The 19,941-nt window shown below is 42.7% G+C and overlaps 1 protein-coding gene across 6 annotated transcripts in view; it reads left to right on the top strand.

The window, feature by feature from the left end:
- The window catches only part of Pik3cb (phosphatidylinositol-4,5-bisphosphate 3-kinase, catalytic subunit beta), a 105,124-nt gene that overhangs the window by 43,067 nt on the left and 42,116 nt on the right, over nt 1–19,941 (top strand). For all 6 annotated transcript variants that reach the window (XR_005487938.2, XR_010054039.1, NM_053481.2 and 3 more), the window contains 4 exon segments: nt 1,073–1,296; nt 3,039–3,218; nt 9,199–9,369; nt 10,621–10,698. Coding sequence is in view for 4 of the 6 variants with exons in the window: in NM_053481.2 (NP_445933.1) it covers nt 1,073–1,296; nt 3,039–3,218; nt 9,199–9,369; nt 10,621–10,698 (653 nt within the window). In the remaining 2 variants the exon portion in view is untranslated.

Genomic DNA, 19,941 nt, shown 5'->3' with positions numbered 1-19,941 from the left:
CATCCAGCCATCTTAGCAGGCAGGCCAAGGCCTGAAGACTTGAGAGCAGCCGAGACTGGTAGGCCCTGTCTCAAATATCCCCCACCCCCATGCCCCACAGAAGAGTGGACACAGTGAGCAGGCTGGTTTTTGCTGTTGGGTATTCATTTCTCTTCCTCCCCTGTTAACCTGTTATCCACGAGCAGAAGAGTGTTAACAGTGTACTCTAAGAAACTCCCACTGTAGGCGGCATGACTTCATCACCTACAGAATTCATGCTCACAATCCATGCAGAAGTTGCCTCCTCCTCCCAGTGCTTCATAACGTTTTGTGTTGAATATATTCATAGCTGTCCTGGGGCGTATGTGGCTGTTTACACATGCCTGCCTGGGGGGTCCAAATGTTTCTACTAAAATTATATAGGACAACCACAGCTAATTTACAGTAATGGTTTGAATTTTTGTTTTTTGTTTTTTTACAGGCATTAAGACTGTCCTGTCCAGGAAAATCTATGGCTCTTTTATCATGTGTTTTTTGTTTTTTGTTTTTTTCTTTTTTTCAGAGCTGGGGATCGAACCCAGGGCTTCAGAGCTGGGGATCGAACCCAGGGCCTTGCCCTTGCTAGGCAAGCGCTCTACCACTGAGCTAAATCCCCAACCCCTATCATGTGGTTTTAAATCATGGATTATGAATTTTACTTTTTTATTATTACATTTTTACTTTTGTGAGTGTAGCCATGACTGTCCTGAAACTTGCAGTGGCTCCTCTGCCTCCACTCCCGGATTCTCCCAGTGTTACATGTGTGCACCTTCATGCCCGGTTTTGGTGGTTGTAAGATTAATAACCCACCTACATGTTTTAAATTTCTACATGTTTTAAATTGGTATGTTTTAGAGAACCAACAGCATGTATGTTTTATACGCGAGACCCATTTTATCTGCGTTAGTTTGTCTTCTTTCATGGTAGTTTCCTGCCCAGTTTTATCTGCTCAGTAAAAGGCAAATATCTAAGTTAGTTTATATCTAAGATATTCTGTGTTTTTTAAATTATTTTTGGCTATGAAAAATATAACATATTTACAAAATTTCTTTAGGTCTTCATGAATTTGATGCCTTGAAGGATCCTGAAGTGAATGAATTTAGAAGAAAAATGCGCAAGTTCAGCGAGGACAAGATTCAGTCTCTGGTGGGGCTGTCTTGGATTGACTGGCTCAAGCACACGTACCCGCCCGAGCACGAGCCGTCCGTCCTGGAGAACCTGGAAGACAAACTTTATGGAGGGAAGCTGGTTGTGGCTGTGCATTTTGAAAATAGCCAGGTAGTGTTTGATATAATATCTTACTTGGGGACGAGCCTCTGATTTCACCTGACCGCTGCTCCATTCTTAGAAGCGCTTCTTGCTTAGAGAGCACTACTACAAAGAAAACTTGCAGAGTCCATAGACTTAGTCTGTAATTGTGATAGCCTTTGTACAAATGTTTTTCATGTGTTACAATAGTATAAAAACGAGTTGTCAAACCATACTTCCTAATTGCCTTTTAAAGTTGTAAGAGAAAGACAAATTTAAGAGGAGTTTTATTTTTACTTTGTTTTATGTGTATGAGTTTTGCCTGCATCTATGTGTACTGCTTGCATGCCTGGTGTCCACAGAGGCCACATGGCTTTAGATCCTCTGGAACTGCAGTTACAGACAGTTGTGAGCTGTCACTTGGGTGCTGGGAATTGAACCCAGGTTCGCTTGAGGAGCAGTCAGTGCTCTTTACTGCTGAAACTTCCTTCTGGCTTCTTAAAGAGATATTTTAGATGGGGGTGGAGAGGGAAGCCTAATTACACAATCCCTCCCCCCCCCCATTTTCTTCCTTTCCTTTCTTTCTAATTTTCTTTTCATTTTTTAGTCAGGTCTCATGAATGGCCTTGAACTTTTGATCCTCCAGTCTCCTGTCCACATTGCTGGCACTGCAGGTGTACATCCTAGCCTGGTTTACATAGCACCAGGGTTTGAATCCATGGCGTCACTCCTGCCAGGCAGACACTTGGACTGAGACCTCCATTGTTTTTGTTGTTGTTTTTTGTTTTAAACATTGTTTGCTTGTGTAGCTCAGAAGTAGGGTGTTTTCCCAGTACACACAAGGCCATAGGTTCAATCCCTAGCAGTTCTTTCTGTCTCCCCCATCCCCTCTCTCACAGTTGGTAAAGTTGGACAGAAGTCATTCATTGATAGGTTAATCAGTAATGAGGTGTGGATCTTCTTACCAGTTACCAACACATGCCTTTTTGTCTATGCTGGGCATCAAAGCCTAGGCCATGGCATCGTAGTGCACACCTGTAATTCCAGAGCCAGAAGCAGGCAAATCTCTGAGGTTGGGACCACCCTGGACTGCAGAGTGACTATGAGGACAGTCAGGGCTACACAGAGAAACCCTGTCCACAAAACTGAAAACAAACACCAATAACAAACCAGGCCATCATGCTAGGCCTGTGGGCCGCTGCTGAGCTCTGCCCTTAGCCCCAGGTTTTGTAATAATTAATTGGACACTATCCATTGACCTCTTACCTGAGAATAAAGTTCAGCTAATTTTTGCTGTGGGTGTTTTTGAAACAAAACAAATGATTATGACATTTTAATAATTTGCATAAAGACATGTCATATTGTCATATACATATCACATTTGTTTTATTTTCATAAAACTGGGAGTCTCCTCAAGTAATATTTTTTAAATGACCAGTAAATATTCCTGTTAACAAAGATTCCAAACCAAAGAATAAACTTAGTATAGAGATTCAAAGTATCTAAGCTGGCTCAGAAAACTCCTGATCCTTCTGGCTCCACTGCCTAAATTCTGGGGTCACAGGAGAATGCCACTGTGCCCAGCAACTTTAGCTAAATATTAATTTTACCTTGGGAGCTGTGACATTCAGAATGCAAAACATTACTTCTAAATTATCAGAAAACAAATTATAAATGTGTGCATGTTTAGCATAGAGAACATCTGGGCACAATTGTGTTTTCCAGGCAAATACAAAAAAATGCATCACGTTTTCTGCCTTCCCTCTTTTTAGGATGTATTTAGTTTTCAAGTGTCTCCCAATTTGAATCCTATAAAAATAAATGAATTGGCAATCCAGAAACGCCTCACTATTCGCGGGAAGGAAGAGGAAGCTAGCCCCTGTGACTATGTGTTACAGGTCAGTGGGAGAGTGGAGTATGTGTTTGGTGACCATCCACTGATTCAGTTCCAGGTATGTATATGACGGACTGTCACCGCAACAGAGTACAGGGCTGCCTCTACCTTCCAGGTCTCTAAGGAAGCGCCTGTAGCTGACTGAACATTTGGCACCTACAGAAAGCTTTACAGAACTATATAATAAACATCTCTTACTGGACCCTGCTCCTAGGTGATCACACAGAGTTTTGGCAAGTTTGTTTTTCTTCCCAGTACGTTTGCGTTGGACAGTGATTGCATGTGAATATGCACCTGTGTGTTCGCATTCTGCCGGTGGATTATTGCAGCGCTTAATCTTGTTTTCCTGGAGCATGGGAACGTATATGTGTTGTGTATAGCTGCTTACTAAGTTTTTTTTTTTTTTCTTTTTTTCGGAGCTGGGGACTGAACCCAGGGCCTTGCGCTTGCTAGGCAAGTGCTCTACCGCTGAGCTAAATCCCCAACCCCAAGCTTACTAAGTTTTTACAAACATATTTAAGTGTTATATTTTGGAGGAAGTAAAAAAAAAAACCTACTTGTTTAAATAGATATTTGCAAGCATCTCAAAGAAGAAGAAAAGGTTTTAAGGGCTGGCAAGATAACCTAGCAGTAAAGGTGACTGCTGCTCACTGCTGAGGAAAGGAGTTTGATCCCAGGAACTCCACAGAGAGCTGACTCCGCAGAGTTGTCCTCTGACCTCCACTCCCACACACATGCATTGCACACACACAGTAAGAGTGAATACCTTTTAAAAGGAAAAGATTCTTTTAGTTTTTTGTTTCTCTTGTTGCTGGATATTGAACCCAGGGCCTTCTATATTTTAAGCATGTGGTTTTCCACTGTCTAATTCCCATTCATTGTTTGTCATATTTCTTATTCCTTTATTTTTTCTTATTATATCCACACGTGGGTGAAGTATTGCAAGTCTTAGGTCCCAATAGACCTTTGAGTATATTCTGTCTGCAGTGGCCAGTGAGATGGGTCTATGGGTAAAAGGTGTTTGCTTTTAAGCCTGATAACTTGAGTTTGATCCCGGAGACCCAGATGGTGGGAGTAGAAATTGTCCTTTAATTGTCTTCCACATGTGTGCTGTGTCACACATGTATTCCCTACTCCATCCATAAAGAAGCAAATAAGCAAACAAGCCAGCTGAGTCGCTGTCTTGCTTTCTATTGCAGGGCACTAGACTGCCTTAAGTTGTTTATGGAGACAAGTGCGGTTCAATAAGAGATGTGCAGGGCGCTACCCCATCATCCTCGAGTTGCTTTGTACATTGTGGTAATTTTTGTGTGTGTGAGACAGGCTGTCATTATGTAGTCCTGGCTGCACTGTAACTTCCTCTGTAGACCAGGCTGGTCTCAAACTCCCAGAGATCCACCTGCCTCAGCCTTCTGAGTTCTGGGACCTAGGTGTGTGCCACTGCACCTGGCTAGAGATTTCTTTACGAGAAATCTTTACCAGGTTGTTCTAGAAGCAGAACTGAAAAGAGGCCAGGATACAGGTCAGTAGAACAGGTTAAAGCCTGCATTGGTTGGTTGGGTTCTCTTCATTTGTGATAGTGTTAGGGTTGTACTCTGTAGCCCGCAGGGGCGTGATCCTGCGTTAGCCTCCAGCTGCTGAGCCACACAAGCCAGCTCAGGGGTATGGCGGTGCCACACATTGAGTGCCGTCTGTATGCAAGGAAAGCGTGGACGCCGGCTGTGGCGGCTTCTTCATGTGCTCCCAGCAGTAGAGAGGCAGAGGCACTGGAGGGGTCTGGAGTCAGTGCCTTGTCCAAAGAGAAAGTGGTTGGGGATTCATTTAACAGGGAACGTTACACTGTCTGTTGCGGTTGTGGTGTGTCCGCTGGCTCAGGAGGCCTAGGTCAGCATAGCTTATGTGCACAACTTAGGGTAGTAGGCAGTTGAACTCTGACTGAGCAGGAAGAAGGAAGTAAAGGTGCAGGGTAAACAGCCTGGAGCACGTCTCTCCTCACGCTCTGTCATCTTGCTCAAGGCGTCCTCCATCAGACTAGCGCATAACAGGCTGGATCGTGCTTTGCATCTGTAGAAGTTTATTTTCAGGAATTCATGGGATTTATAATATATATTGTAATCTTTGGCAATAGGAATAGTCACTGTCTTTTTGTTTGCTTGTTTGTTTTTTAATGTATCCTTTGTTGAGCCTTCTGGTTTTGTGAAGATAAACCAGAACCTTAGGCTGGAAGACCAGAAGGTCTTGTCTGGGTAAACGGCTGGTAACACTTACCTAGAATCCTGTGCTGTACAAGGGCCACTTCTGGGTTCCTCGGGAATGAACCACTCAAACCACTCCTGACTGGTTGGCAGAAGTGTGACGTGGGCATCAGACTGTGGATTTATGTGTGGGTCTTAGAGATATGAGGTGTGTAAATTAACCCTTCTGATTTTCATGGCCATCAACTGTGAAATGGAACTGGGTCTCTTGAAGACTGTTATTAAGAATAGCCATATTGTATGTATCTCTCTCCATTCCTAGGTAATTAGGTACTCAGTTAACAGTGGCTATTGTATGTGGGTTTTGTTGTTGATGGTTTGTTTGCTTGATGCTAACAATTGGACTGGGTCTCTTGCATCTGCTAGGCAGATGATCTACCTCCAAACTCCCATCATTGGCCATGGTCTTCTTAGACAGGGCCTCTTGCTCATACTGAACTAACCTACTGTTTTCTTATGCTGACCTCAAACTCGTGGCCCTCTGGCTTTAGTTTCCCAACATTAAACCACAAGGATGCATCACCACGCTATGCTGTGCTGTGATTTTATAACATTTTCATTTATTTGTGTTGTATGTATTTGTGTGCACCAGAGTGTGCTTATGGAGGTCAGGGAACTTTTGGGAGTTGATTCTCTCCTACCACCATGTAGGTCAGGGCTGAGCATGAATCATCAGGCTTGGTGACTCAGTGCCTTTCTCTGCTGAGCCTTTTCGCTGACTCCTCTGTTGCAGTAGTTTTTTTTTTTTTAACTTGAGTATTTCTTATTTACATTTCGAGTGTTATTCCCTTTCCCGGTTTCCGGGCAAACATCCCCCTAATCCCTCCCCCTCCCTTTCTTTATGGGTGTTCCCCTCCCTATCCTCCCCCCATTGCCGCCCTCCCCCCAACAATCTAGTTCACTGGGGGTTCAGTCTTAGCAGGACCCAGGGCTTCCCCTTCCACTGGTGCTCTTACTAGTCTATTCATTGCTTCCTATGAGGTCAGAGTCCAGGGTCAGTCCATGTATAGTCTTTAGGTAGTGGCTTAGTCCCTGGAAGCTCTGGTTGCTTGGCATTGTTGTTCATAAGGGGTCTCGTGCCCCTTCGAGCTCTTCCAGTTCTTTCTCTGATTCCTTCAATGGGGGTCCTATTCTCAGTTCAGTGGTTTGCTGCTGGCATTCGCCTCTGTATTTGCTGTATTCTGACTGTGTCTCTCAGGAGAGATCTACATCCGGCTCCTGTCGGCCTGCCCTTCTTTGCTTCATCCATCTTGTCTAATTGGGTGGCTGTATATGTATGGGCCACATGTGGGGCAGGCTCTGAATGGGTGTTCCTTCTGTGTCTGTTTTAATCTTTTCCTCTCTATTCCCTGCCAAGGGTATTCTTGTTCCCCTTTTAAAGAAGGAGTGAAGCATTCACATTTTGATCATCCGTCTTGAGTTTCATTTGTTCTAGGCATCTAGGGTAATTCAAGCATTTGGGCTAATAGCCACTTATCAATGAGTGCATACCATGTGTATCTTTCTGTGACTGGGTTACCTCACTCAGGATGATATTTTCCAGTTCCAACCATTTGCCTACGAATTTCATAAGTCATTGTTTTTGATAGCTGAGTAATATTCCATTGTGTAGATGTACCACATTTTCTGTACTCATTCCTCTGTTGAAGGGCATCTGGGTTCTTTCCATCTTCTGGCTACTATAAATAAGGCTGCTATGAACATAGTGGAGCACGTGTCTTTTTTATATGTTGGGGCATCTTTTGGGTATATGCCCAAGAGAGGTATAGCTGGATCCTCAGGCAGTTCAATGTCCAATTTTCTGAGGAACCGCCAGACTGATTTCCAGAATGGTTGTACCAGTCTGCAATCCCACCAACAATGGAGGAGTGTTCCTCTTTCTCCACATCCTCCCCAGCATCTGCTGTCCCCTGAGTTTTTGATCTTAGCCATTCTCACTGGTGTGAGGTGAAATCTCAGGGTTGTTTTGATTTGCATTTCCCTTATGACTAAAGATGTTGAACATTTCTTTAGGTGTTTCTCAGCCATTCGGCATTCCTCAGCTGTGAATTCTTTGTTTAGCTCTGAACCCCATTTTTTAATAGGGTTATTTGTCTCCCTGTGGTCTAACTTCTTGAGTTCTTTGTATATTTTGGATATAAGGCCTCTATCTGTTGTAGGATTGGTAAAGATCTTCTCCCAATCTGTTGGTTGCCGTTTTGTCCTAACCACAGTGTCCTTTGCCTTACAGAAGCTTTGCAGTTTTATGAGATCCCATTTGTCGATTCTTGATCTTAGAGCATAAGCCATTGGTGTTTTGTTCAGGAAATTTTTTCCAGTGCCCATGTGTTCCAGATGCTTCCCTAGTTTTTCTTCTATTAGTTTGAGTGTATCTGGTTTGATGTGGAGGTCCTTGATCCACTTGGACTTAAGCTTTGTACAGGGTGATAATCATGGATCGATCTGCATTCTTCTACATGTTGACCTCCAGTTGAACCAGCACCATTTGCTGAAAATCCTATCTTTTTTCCATTTGATGGTTTTGGCTCCTTAGTTAAAAATCAAGTGCCCATAGGTGTGTGGGTTCATTTCTGGGTCTTCAGTTCTGTTCCATTGGTTTATCTGTCTGTCTCTGTACCAATACCATGCAGTTTTTAATCACTATTGCTCTGTAATACTGCTTGAGTTCAGGGATAGTGATTCCCCCTGAAGTCCTTTTATTGTTGAGGATAGTTTTAGCTATCCTGGGTTTTTTGTTATTCCAGATGAATTTGCAAATTGTTCTGTCTAACTCTTTGAAGAATTGGATTGGTATTTTGATGGGGATTGCATTGAATCTGTAGATCACTTTTGGTAAAATGGCCATTTTTACTATATTAATCCTGCCAATCCATGAGCATGGGAGATCTTTCCATCTTCTGAGGTCTTCTTCAATTTCTTTCTTCAGAGTCTTGAAGTTCTTATCATACAGATCTTTTACTTGCTTGGTTAAAGTCACACCGAGGTACTTTATATTATTTGGGTCTATTATGAAGGGTGTCGTTTCCCTAATTTCTTTCTCAGCTTGTTTCTCTTTTGTGTAGAGGAAGGCTACTGATTTATTTGAGTTAATTTTATACCCAGCCACTTTGCTGAAGTTGTTTATCAGCTTTAGTAGTTCTCTGGTGGAACTTTTGGGATCACTTAAATATACTATTATATCATCTGCAAATAGTGATATTTTGACTTCTTCTTTTCCGATCTGTATCCCCTTGACCTCCTTTTGTTGTCTGATTGCTCTGGCTAGAACTTCAAGAACTATATTGAATAAGTAGGGAGAGAGTGGGCAGCCTTGTCTAGTCCCTGATTTTAGTGGGATTACTTCAAGTTTCTCTCCATTTAGTTTAATGTTACTGTTGCAGTAGTTTTAAAATCATTTTTATATTATGTGTATGGAGTTTTGCCCATGTGTATGTATGTGCACCATGAATATGCAGTACCAGAAGTGGTTGCAAGATTCCCCAGGGCAGCCAGCGACTGCTGCATCTCCAGGTTTCCTGTGTTGGGATTTTTTTTTTTTTTGGGGGGGGGGTTCTTTTTTTCGGAGCTGGGAACCGAATCCAGGGCCTTGCGCTTCCTAGGCTCTACCACTGAGCCAAATCCCCAACCCCCTGTATTGGGACTTTAAATGATTATATTCTTGATACCAAGATGAGTATCATATACCTATACTGCACATTTAGTAAAGTGTTGTTCAGATTAATTTTCTTTGCTGATTTAAATGATGCCTGAAAATCTCTGCCCTCCCCTCTCTTGCTGCTGTAGTATATCCGGAATTGTGTAATGAACAGGACCCTGCCCCATTTCATCCTTGTGGAATGTTGTAAGATCAAGAAAATGTATGAACAAGAAATGATTGCCATAGAGGCTGCCATCAACCGAAACTCCTCCAGCCTTCCTCTCCCTTTACCACCAAAGAAAACACGAGTTATTTCTGTAAGTTTCCTGTGTCAGCCTTTTGTAACCCCAAAGCCATGTGATTTCAGTCTGTGTCCTGAGTCTCAGACCCATTTTCTTTGCTCACTTCTCCTTCTGTGAAAATCAACATCTTTGCCAAAAGTTCATCACCATTTACTTGAAAAATAGCATGGTACTTTTAGTGCGCCCTCACCAAATACTCTCAGATTAGACATTATACTTGAACTCCCTGAGCCATAGGACAGGAGATATCTGAGTAGGCAGTATATATATTTCTTTTGTTTCTATTTCTCAGTCCTGTTTGTAGCTCTGGTTCCTGACTTGAGGCTTAGAAATGCTCAGCTTTCTAAGTGCAGCCTGTTTCATTTCTGTCAGCTTACTCTGCTAGGACAGTTGCGGGTGACTGGGGGTTAAGACCAGTGTTCCTATGGGCCCAGGCTGGCATGGGACTTGTTTAGACCCAGGGCAGTCGTCCTGTCTCAGCGTCCTATGCTCTGGAATCACACATAGGTGTTGACACATCCTCTTTCCGCCCTCCGCCCACCTCTCCCTCACTTCACTTCTTAGCATTAACAGACACAATAACCAAGTGCTTAGTTTAGTATTTATGACTTTTGGCCGGGGATGTAGCTCAAGGTAGGGTTTCTAGTGTGTAGCCCTAGCTATCTCAGAACACACTTTCTGGAACTTAAGGAGCCGCCTGCCTCTGCCTGTAGAGTTCTGGGATGAAAGGTGTACCCCATCTTTCCTGGAAATATGTATGATTCTTAATTGTTAGATCAGAGCTCTGTTTTCACTACTTGTGCTCTACGAGAGCTGAAAGTCTCCCATGGCTAGTTAGGGTTACCATTGTGATGCCATTGCCACCACAACCAAAACAACTTGAGGGGTTTGGAAGGGTTTATTTGGCTAACATTTCCTGAGTCATAGTTCATCGGGGAAGCCAGGGCAGGAACTCCAACCATGCAGGAGCCTGATGGCAGGAGCTGATGCAGTCTGTGAAGCAAGGCGTGCTCCTTCAGCTTGCTCAACCTGCTTTCCTGTAGAACCCAGGACCACAGCCCAGGGCAGCACTCCCCACAATGGGCTGGACCTTTCTACATCAGTGTAGAAGGCACCTCAGTCTTGCCTACAGCCTGATCCTGGGAAAACATTCTCTCTTCAGATGACGGTTGCTTTGGTCGGGTTGACATATACCTAGCCACCCAGCTATCGTGTCATATTCATGTCTTTCACTAAAAAGCCTCTGTTTATTTTGTTCTTTTACAGCATGTCTGGGACAACAACAACCCTTTCCAAATTGTCTTGGTAAAAGGAAATAAGCTTAACACAGAAGAAACCGTGAAAGTGAGTACTTGTTAACAGTTGAATGGGCGTGAGCACGTATTTGTATAATTCGTGAACTCTGTGGTATCATTCATAGTCTGGCAGCTTGTTGTAAAACTGCTGAGTGTAAGAATCTCATATAATCCAGACTGGCCTCAAACTGTGTAGCTGAAGCTGGCATTGAACTCCTTGATTTCTGCCTCTGCCAGCCAAGTGCTTGCTGGATTACTGTGCATGAACTTCTGTGCCTGACAGCTTTTTAATTTTGAAGAATTTATTTGGTTAGAGATTTATTAGAAAGCCTGGACATTTTCTTAGTGCATATCACTGAGGAAATTCTGCCTTTGGATTAGGAACTTGGGCAGAAAGAAGGTTACGTGTGCTGACCACAGCCCTGCTAACTTACTGGATATAGCAAATGTTTGCTGTGTGTATATGGTAGAGGTAAAGCTTCTGTGTGTCCAGCTTAAAGATGCTACTGGAGCAGCTCATAGTAAAACAAGGGTTTTTGTCATCTTCTCAGCTCAGTTTTCTTTTTAAACTATTTGTGATTGATTTGCACCTTGCCTATTTTTTGCTTTGATGGTATCTTTTTCTTTTCGTTCTAATTTAAAATTTTATTATTATGTTTTCTTTATTTCTCTTCCTTTCTGTCTCTTTTTTTTTTAAAAAAAAGACAGTTTCTCTATATAATCCTGGCTGTACTGTTAGAATACTAGAATTTCTCTCTCTCTCTCTCTCTCTCTCTCTCTCTCTCTCTCTCTCTCTCTCTCGACAGGCTCTCTCATGTAGCTCAGGCTGGCCTAAAACTTATTCTTGCAAAAAAGATAACCATGGCCTCCTAATCTTCTGCTTCCTACCTGCCAAGCACTGGGATTATAGGCATATACCACCATACCCTGTTTTTATTGTTTCTCCAATTTAAAAAGTATGTCACAGGATGAGAGGGATGGCTCAGTGTTAATGAACACCTACAGCTCTCGCAGAGGACCCAGATTCAGCAGTACCCAGCAGCCACATAGCAGCTAACAGCCATCTGTAACTCCAGGTCTAGATTACCCAGTACACTCTCTGACCTCCGTGGGCTCCTATAGTCATGGTGTGCTTGAATTCACATAGGCACATACATGAACATGTGTGAGTTCATACATGTGTGCATGCATACGCACATAACCACGCACATATGCACACAAACAGTAAAACTTGTGTAAAAAGTGTCTCTTGACTCTTACAGCACAGTAGTATAAGGATGGAGAGAGGTGTTCAACTTCCTGTGTCATCTTCCTGCCATCAGAAGGGAGTCTGACCCAACCTCATCACTGTCCTTTGTGTTTGCAACGGATGCAAACAACACACAGGATGGGCAAAGGAAAGTTTGGGCTGCATTTATTTTTTCTGTTGAGGGTTGCTAATGATCAGATAGTAATTTGTTTTATTCTCCTTTGAGTACATCTTAGACATTCCTGTGGATTAGCAAATAGTCAATAGAGATCCTTAAGGATTTCATTCTTAAAAGCAGGAAGCAAACATGGTGGAACGTGGTGTCATGAGCCTATAATCTCAGCACCCACAGGAGGAGCAAGCATCTAAGCCAGTCTGGAAAGCTCTGTGGGCAGTTTATGTAGTCAGACCCTTTGGGGCATAATGCTTATTTTATATTGTATATATGTGTGTGCTTTCACTCGGGAATTTCCTTACTGATACATAATGTACCTATGTACATACAGATGGGGCTGCATTCTTGTTCCTCACCTCTGGAGGCAACCGTGTGACTTCCAAAACTTTTATCAGTTCTTTGTTTTGGTATTGGTTGTTTTTAAACTCTGTTGGGTATTGGTCCTAGGGCCTTGCACACAATAAGCAAGCCCTACATCACTGAGCAGTTCTTTATTTCTTTAAAAATGTATTGCATTGGGGTTGGGGATTTAGCTCAGTGGTAGAGCACTTGCCTAGCAAGCACAAGGCCTTGGGTTCGGTCCCCAGCCCCAAAAAAAAAGAACCAAAAAAAAAATGTATTGCATTTCATTTACTGATTGTGTGTGTGCCAGTCCATGTATGCATGCGCCATGGAGGATGCATGCATGAAGTCAGAGGATGACTTGGTCGGACATTGGTTTTCTCCTTCCACCGTGGATCCCGAAGGCCATTGTGCTTAGCTGCAGACACCACTGCCTGCTGAGCCATCTTGCTGGCCTGGTTTTTTGCTGCTTTTGTGGTTCTTTTTTATTAGTATTTAGTAACAATACTTTCATTCAGTTTCTTCCTCCAGAAGAGTAATCAAGCATTCAGTGTGTGTTTTGGTTTTCTCTAGCACATAATACTTCATTTCTTTGTTAGTGGCAGAATGAATCCTTAGTACTTCAGGCCCGCAGCTTTGTCATTTTCCATCAGCTATAGATATTTTCATTGTGTAGAGAAGAAATGTGCTTGACGCCATGCTACTTAATGTGTTTCCCACCTACTCACCTTGTCTGACTGATTCTTTAGTCCTTCCACCTCATGACATCATAGAATGAGTTAAGAGAAACAGGGACAATATTTCCTGCACATGCAGATGCTAGAAACAGTGCTCTTAAGTAAAACAAACAAACAAACAAACAAACAAACAAGCAAGCAACTACTTTGCATCTTTCCCAGCCTTTTCTCTCCTGACTCCCTTGGCTGAGATGTGCATTACAAACAAAAGAGATGGGTGTAGGTGCCTGAGGGTTTCCTGTAACAGCAGCTAAGAGAGGATCACTGTGCTTTCCTACACATGACTGTTGACATGTGTCACAGATACATGAGAACACACAAATGTATTTGGAGACTTACTAGGAAGATCTGGCTTGATTGGTTTTGGAATTATGCAATGCCACCTCGGGATCTGCAAAGTGGAGACACAAGGGAACCAGTGGTTTATTTTTGTCTGAGTCAGAAAGGCTGTGAATGCCTCAATGTTCATGACACAGATCATTTCTGAAGTCAGCTGAAGACCCCAGAAAGTTAGCATTTCAGTCATAGTCATGAGAAAAGCATGTCTTTTTACAAGTTGCAAGACTTAAGAGTCTGTAGGTTTTCGTTTTTGCTCATGAAAACTACTGGACAACATTTTTTTATTTTCTGGAGGGGGTGCCAGGCAGGAGTCTTACACTGCAGCCCAGGAACTTGCAGAAACCGTCCTGCCTCAGCCTCGCCATTAACTAGAAGCATGTATTCCTGGCTGACTTCTTCCTTACCTGCAGTGCCTCTCATTTGTATCAGGATAACGTTGGCCCAGATGAGGTGAGAAGGGTTGGATGGAGTTCAATAGAATCACTTGTCTGGCATGTGCAGCGACCGACCGCGATAGACGGACAAATGGATGGGTGAATAGGATTGCTTTATTGACAAGCAGACAATGGCCAGATGCATAAAGTGGAGAAGTCTTCCACTTGTCTGCCTTCTTTTCTTTAACTTTGTTTTTTTGTTTGCTTGGTTTTTATTGTTTGTTTTTGTTTTTGTTTTAAGATAGGGTTTCCTCTGTGTAGCTCTGGGTGTCCTAGAACTCCATCTGTAAACCTAGTTAACTTCGAACTCAGAGATTCTCCTGCCTTTGCCTCTTGAGTGTTGGGATTAAAGGCATATGCCACCGTAGCCTGGTCTTTAAATGTTTGAAAACATTGTGTGTGCGTATGATGTCATATGTTTCCCAGTTCTCCAAGAGTCCAGAAAAGGGTGCTGAGCCCTTTGGAGCTGGAGTTACAGGCAGTTGTGAGCCACCCTGCCTGGATGCTGGCAGTGTGATTCAAGTCCTTTGGAACTGCAGCCAGTGCTCTTACCCACTGAGCTATCTCTCCAGCTCCTCCCCTCCTGCGGTGTCTATTTTCTCAATAAAGTAATGTGTGGTAATTTTTCTTGCTTAAGTGTTTGAGAGAATTTGCATCAAACTATCCTATCCTTGATTTTTCTTTGTGGAAACGGATTTGATTAAGAAATTTGGAGCAGCCAGGTGGTGGCAGCACGTGCTTCGATCCCAGCACTGGAGAGGCAGAGGCAGGCAGATCTCTATGTTGAGATCCAGTCTGGTCTACAGATTGAGTTTCTCAGATAACCAGGGCTACACAAACAAACAACTAAATGAAAAGAGAGAGAGAGAGAGAAAGGGGGAGGGAAGAAGTATAAAGTCTGGGTTTGGTGTTGCATTTCCTTAATCTCAGCACTTGGTAGTAGGTGGATCTGTATGAGTTGGAGGTCAGCCTGGTCTACAGAACAAGTCCTAAGCCAACCAGAGAAAGAAAGAAAATTGGATTGAGCTTGAGAGCTCCATTCCCAGCACCAACTTTGAGCAGCTGTATTCACAATTGCTTATAACTCTAGCTCCTAGGGGGTCTGATACAAAATTAATAAAATTTAATCTTTAATACTTAAAAACAAATAAAAGAGCCTAATTTGGGGTGGGCTAGCTGTCTCAGCAGATGACTGTTCTTGCCATCTGACCTGAGCTTGATTCCCAGAGCCCATGTGCCCATGTATATGTGGGAAGGAGAGAACTGACTCCTGCCTGCTGCCCTCTGACCTGCACACATGCATGCACATGTACAAAATAAATGCATAAATAAACAAATGTAATAGTAACACTTAATTGTATGTTCACATGCATACATATACACACACATACCACAAACACACACACACACACACACAGAGAGAGAGAGAGAGAGAGAGAGAGAGAGAGAATATGTGTGTGTCATAAGTTAATTTAGAAATTTTAAATTTTCTAAGTTTCCTCAGAGTTTATGCAGGAGTAAAATTTTCTATTTTTTTGTGCCCATTTTGATAAATTTTATCTTTAAGCAAAGTACCTACTGATCTACAGGGTGTTTCCCCCAAACTTCTTTGGTTTTGTTTGTTTGGCTTTGAGACAGGGTTTCACTCACTGTAGCTTTGGCTGTTCTGGAACTCACTTTGTAGACGAGAGTGGTCTCAACTCACAGGGTTCTACCTGCTTCCATCTCCCAAACGCCGGCCTGGGCCACTGTAGCTGCCACTGATTTTGTGTAGACATAGTTTTGTTTGTTTTTATGATAGTGCTCCAGGCTCATCTCAGACTTACTCACAGCTAAGAACGACCTCAGACTCTTGATCCTCCTATCTCCCAACTGCTGGGGTTATAGGCATGTGCTGCCTGCCACACACGTGTGTCTTATGTACACACACCGCCAAACATGTACGTCTTATGTGGGCATGTGCTGACATGCAAATACATATCTTACTGCTCAGCTCACGGTACAGAAGATCACATCAGGCAGTCAGGGCATAGAGAGAAGTCAGGAGCTGCCCTCGTTGGAAAGACAACAAATTCACCTTAGCTTCAGTCTCCTTTTTATTTGTCTTCTCTCTTAAATTAACTTCCTTTTTATCTATTGTATGTGTTCGAGTGTAGTCACATGGTGTTTGTGTGGAGATCAAGACAACTTTGGGGAGTTGGTAGGTGCTCTCCTTCCTCTGTGGTAAGCCTTTCACCCCACACCTGGCCAGCTCTGTTAGTTTCTTCTCATTTACTCTAATATCTAAATAGGCAGTGGCAGCAGCAGCAGCAGCCTCTTGGAGAGCTTTCAGGATTGGCAGAATCCTAAATTTCAAGGGCTAATTTTCTTTCCATTAGAGGTGTTGTAATCCCAAGAGTATGGGACATCATCATGAGCTTTATCTTCCTGGTTCTTTTGAATAGAAAATGCTAGCAGAGCTTGTAAGAAATACACATGTATAAAACCCCAACTTTCATGTTGGATGAAGAAGATACTGGAGTTACAATGACTTACTTTAAGATTACAGAATCAGAGGAGTTTTGAAAGTACGGTTACGTTTCCTAAGCGGTTCCGCTTACCCCTTGGCTGTGCGTATGAGGCGTGTGCTGCAGTCTTAGACTGGCTGGTATGCATACATGTACAAGTAGCCCTGCACAAAGTCCTGAAGGTGTTGGAGCTGTAATGGACTTGAAGGCTCATTGGAATGCCTCAGGTAAAAGCAGGGCTCTGCACTGGATGTGCACACAACCCGGCATTTCGTTACTAACAGAATGCCTGAGGTAGAGTTCAGAAGCACTTGGTGTAGAGAAAACTAAGAAAATTCCAAGTCGTGTGGACAGTGACAGTCATCAGATGGCGTGCAGAGGTGATGCGGGTGTCACAGAGACAGAATATGTAAAGGAAGGAAGTCTCAGCTGAGAAACTGAAGCTAAAACTACGATGACAAGCTTGTGATCCCATTACTTGGGAGATGAGGCATGGTGATGTCCAGGCCAGCCTGGGCTATAGCCTAACATCTTCCTAAAACAACAACAATAACAACAACACCTGAATCACGAAGCTAAGAGGCATGGTGGCTCTTGTCTATAATCCTAGCGCTTAGGAGGTAGAGGCAGGAAAATCAAGAGTTGAAGCTCTTCTTCTAATACATGGTAAGCTGAGCTCTAGACTACCCTGGATATTGGAAACTCTGTCCCAGAACACCAAAACAAGCTAAAAATCCCAGCGAGTACAGTATGTTACATTTTATAAATTAACTAAATTAATTTGGTTGCAGAACGTCATCAAGAAGAAAATGTTAGCGAACTTAAAGATCATTCAGTGCACTCGGCTGATTTTGAACAGCAGAGGAAAACAAAGAGTGGTGGGCAGAATGCTGTTGGTTTCAAGGATTGTGAGGCAATTCCAGAAGGTCTGACAGAATTGTAGGCTGGGTTTCAGAAAGACAAGAAAAAGGACATAATTCAGAAAAATCAGATTACTTAGAGAAGTCATCACAGAAAACCTTTTCATATTGGAGCCAAGCACAGAGGTTTAAGAAGCTGGGCGTGGCACCCAAACCTGACGCAGGCGTACTCTGCATTATATGTAGTCATTCATCACAAGATCTCCTAGCCTTGTGGTGTGGGTTTCCGCACTCCCGATTAATTAAAATATATGTAAGTAGAAAAATTTCTACTCTGTCCTTTTGTCTTCTCCCTTTATTGTCTGGGACACTAAATACTTTGTGTGGTGAGTTTGCATATTTAACATAGCCATCACCAACAACCACCCCATGCCTGGGTACATTTTTTTCTCTAAGTCAGAACAAAGCTGCCCCCTGACAGATTGTGATGTAACAAATTAACATTTGGTCTCTGGCACAGAGCTTACAAAGCCCATGTGATTCCTGAATGATAGGAGAATCCTAGTTATGGTGACAAGTTGGGCGGTGTGAGGATTGGATATCATGTAGTACAGGCTGGCCTTGAACTCTCTCTGCCACATCTCAAGTTCTGGGATCATGAGAGCACCACTGTATCTGGTTGGAGCATCTTTTAGTATAAAATTTGACCCAGTCCCTAGTTCTGAGAGAGAGCTCCCAAAACCCTTGGTGTCTGTGAGATGGTTGAAGAGTTTCATCTTTTTCTGTTGATTTTGTTTTTAAATTAATGTTTACCAGGTGCTAAAAGGCCCCTAACCCTACATTGCTCCATAATATAGCCATAAGGGCTAGTTACCAGAGATACCACTAATGTGGTATGAATAGTGGGCTAAGTCCTGGTCTCACTTGATGACCCCAAGATTAGGCAAGAGACTAGAGACCAGCTTAATGACCAGTGGCCATGCCTACTTTGGACTCTTAATAAAAGTTCTCTAAGTAGGGGTGTGTGGAGACAGTATGGCAGTTAAGACTGCTAACTGCTCTTTTGGAGGACCCAGGTTTGGTTCCCAGACCCCACATGGCAGCTCATAACTGTCTGTTAACTGCATTCTAGGGGATCCAGTGCCCTCTTACAACTCTATAAAACTCTTAATTCCAGGGGATCTGGTGCCCTCATTGGCCTCTGCAAACACCAGACATTCATGCAGCGTGCTTACATACATACAAAGGAGAACACTCACGCACATAAATTCAAACAAAAAACTATAGTGGCTGGAGAGATGGCTCAGTGGTTAAGAGAACTGCCTGCTGGGGTTGGGGATTTAGCTCAGTGGTAGAGTGCTTGCCTGGGAAGCGCAAGGCCCTGGGTTCGGTCCCCAGCTCTGGAAAAAAAAAAAAAAAAGAACCAAAAAAAAAAAAAAAAAAAAAAAAGAGAGAACTGCCTGCTGTTCCAGAGAACCAGGGTTCGAGTCCCATCACCTAGATGGCAGCTAATAACTACTTGTGACTAATTCCAGGGAGTACATGGACATCTATGCAGGCAAGATATCTATACATATAAAATTAAATTTAATTTAAAAACAACAACAAAAATTCTTAACTAGTAGTTCACATGCACTCTGGGTTGGTCACTGTATCATTGGGCTGGTCATCCCTTTCCTTTTTAATGGTTACTAAAATAAACCGGTAGTCTTGCTTCCTGTAGCGTGTGAACCCTGTGATGAGGAATACGGAGTGATATACTTTACTGATCTCTTTTTTGTGTCTGATACTTAAAGGCAAAAAGTAGTGGATTTTGGCCAGTGTGGAACAAGAAGGAAATTAAAGTGTTGATGTTGTGAAAAGGTTCAAATCTTGCCCAATACAACATTTTTCCTTGGTGAGTATAGGAATGTGGTGTGTGTTGGCTTGACAGCTCCCTGTTGTCGCACAGTTGCGAGCTCTTTGCATGACAAAGCTAATTTCTCTTGCTTTCTAATGTTTTAGGGCTTGTGAGAAAGTGTCTCAGAGCTTTAGGACAATGAGGATAAAACATGACTACAGGGTGCATGATGACACTTGAAAATCCTTAAGTTTAGAAAATACTGAAAGAGACTCAGATATTAGGAACCCCTGTATTTTTTGTTTGTGTGTGTGTGTGTGTGTGTGTGTGTGTGTGTGTTTCCAGTTTCATGTGTTATGTTTTTCCAAAAAGGAAAGACTTTGTTACAGTTAGAGGATTCTAAATTCAGAAAATAGTTTTCATCACTTCATTATGTAAACCATTTAAAATATCTACTTATCTTTAACCGTTTTCAACTTTAATTATTTTACCGAGTTACCAGAATTCTGAAGCAGAAATAACTTCCTCTTAAATAATTCATAATAGGATATTAAATAATGCTTTTTTAAATCCTGTCCACAAATTTCTTTGGGGTGTGTAGGTCTTTATTGTAACCAAGCCCAAGTCAGACTAGTTCCTCGTTATTCTTTCTCAAATCATCCTGTCTCTGTGGTTATTCACAGCTCGCAAAGGCCTTCTCTAGCCAGAGTACCTGAGTCTTTGGGATGTTGTAAGCTGTGTTGCCCACAGTAACCACAAGGCCACTCCACTCCCTGTGTCTGCGGCTCAGCAGAAGGTTGTTGGTGTTG

The sequence above is a fragment of the Rattus norvegicus genome, chromosome 8 (assembly GCF_036323735.1).
Source record: "Rattus norvegicus strain BN/NHsdMcwi chromosome 8, GRCr8, whole genome shotgun sequence".
Lineage (NCBI taxonomy): Eukaryota > Metazoa > Chordata > Mammalia > Rodentia > Muridae > Rattus > Rattus norvegicus.
This window is presented reverse-complemented; position numbering and strand designations above follow the sequence as displayed.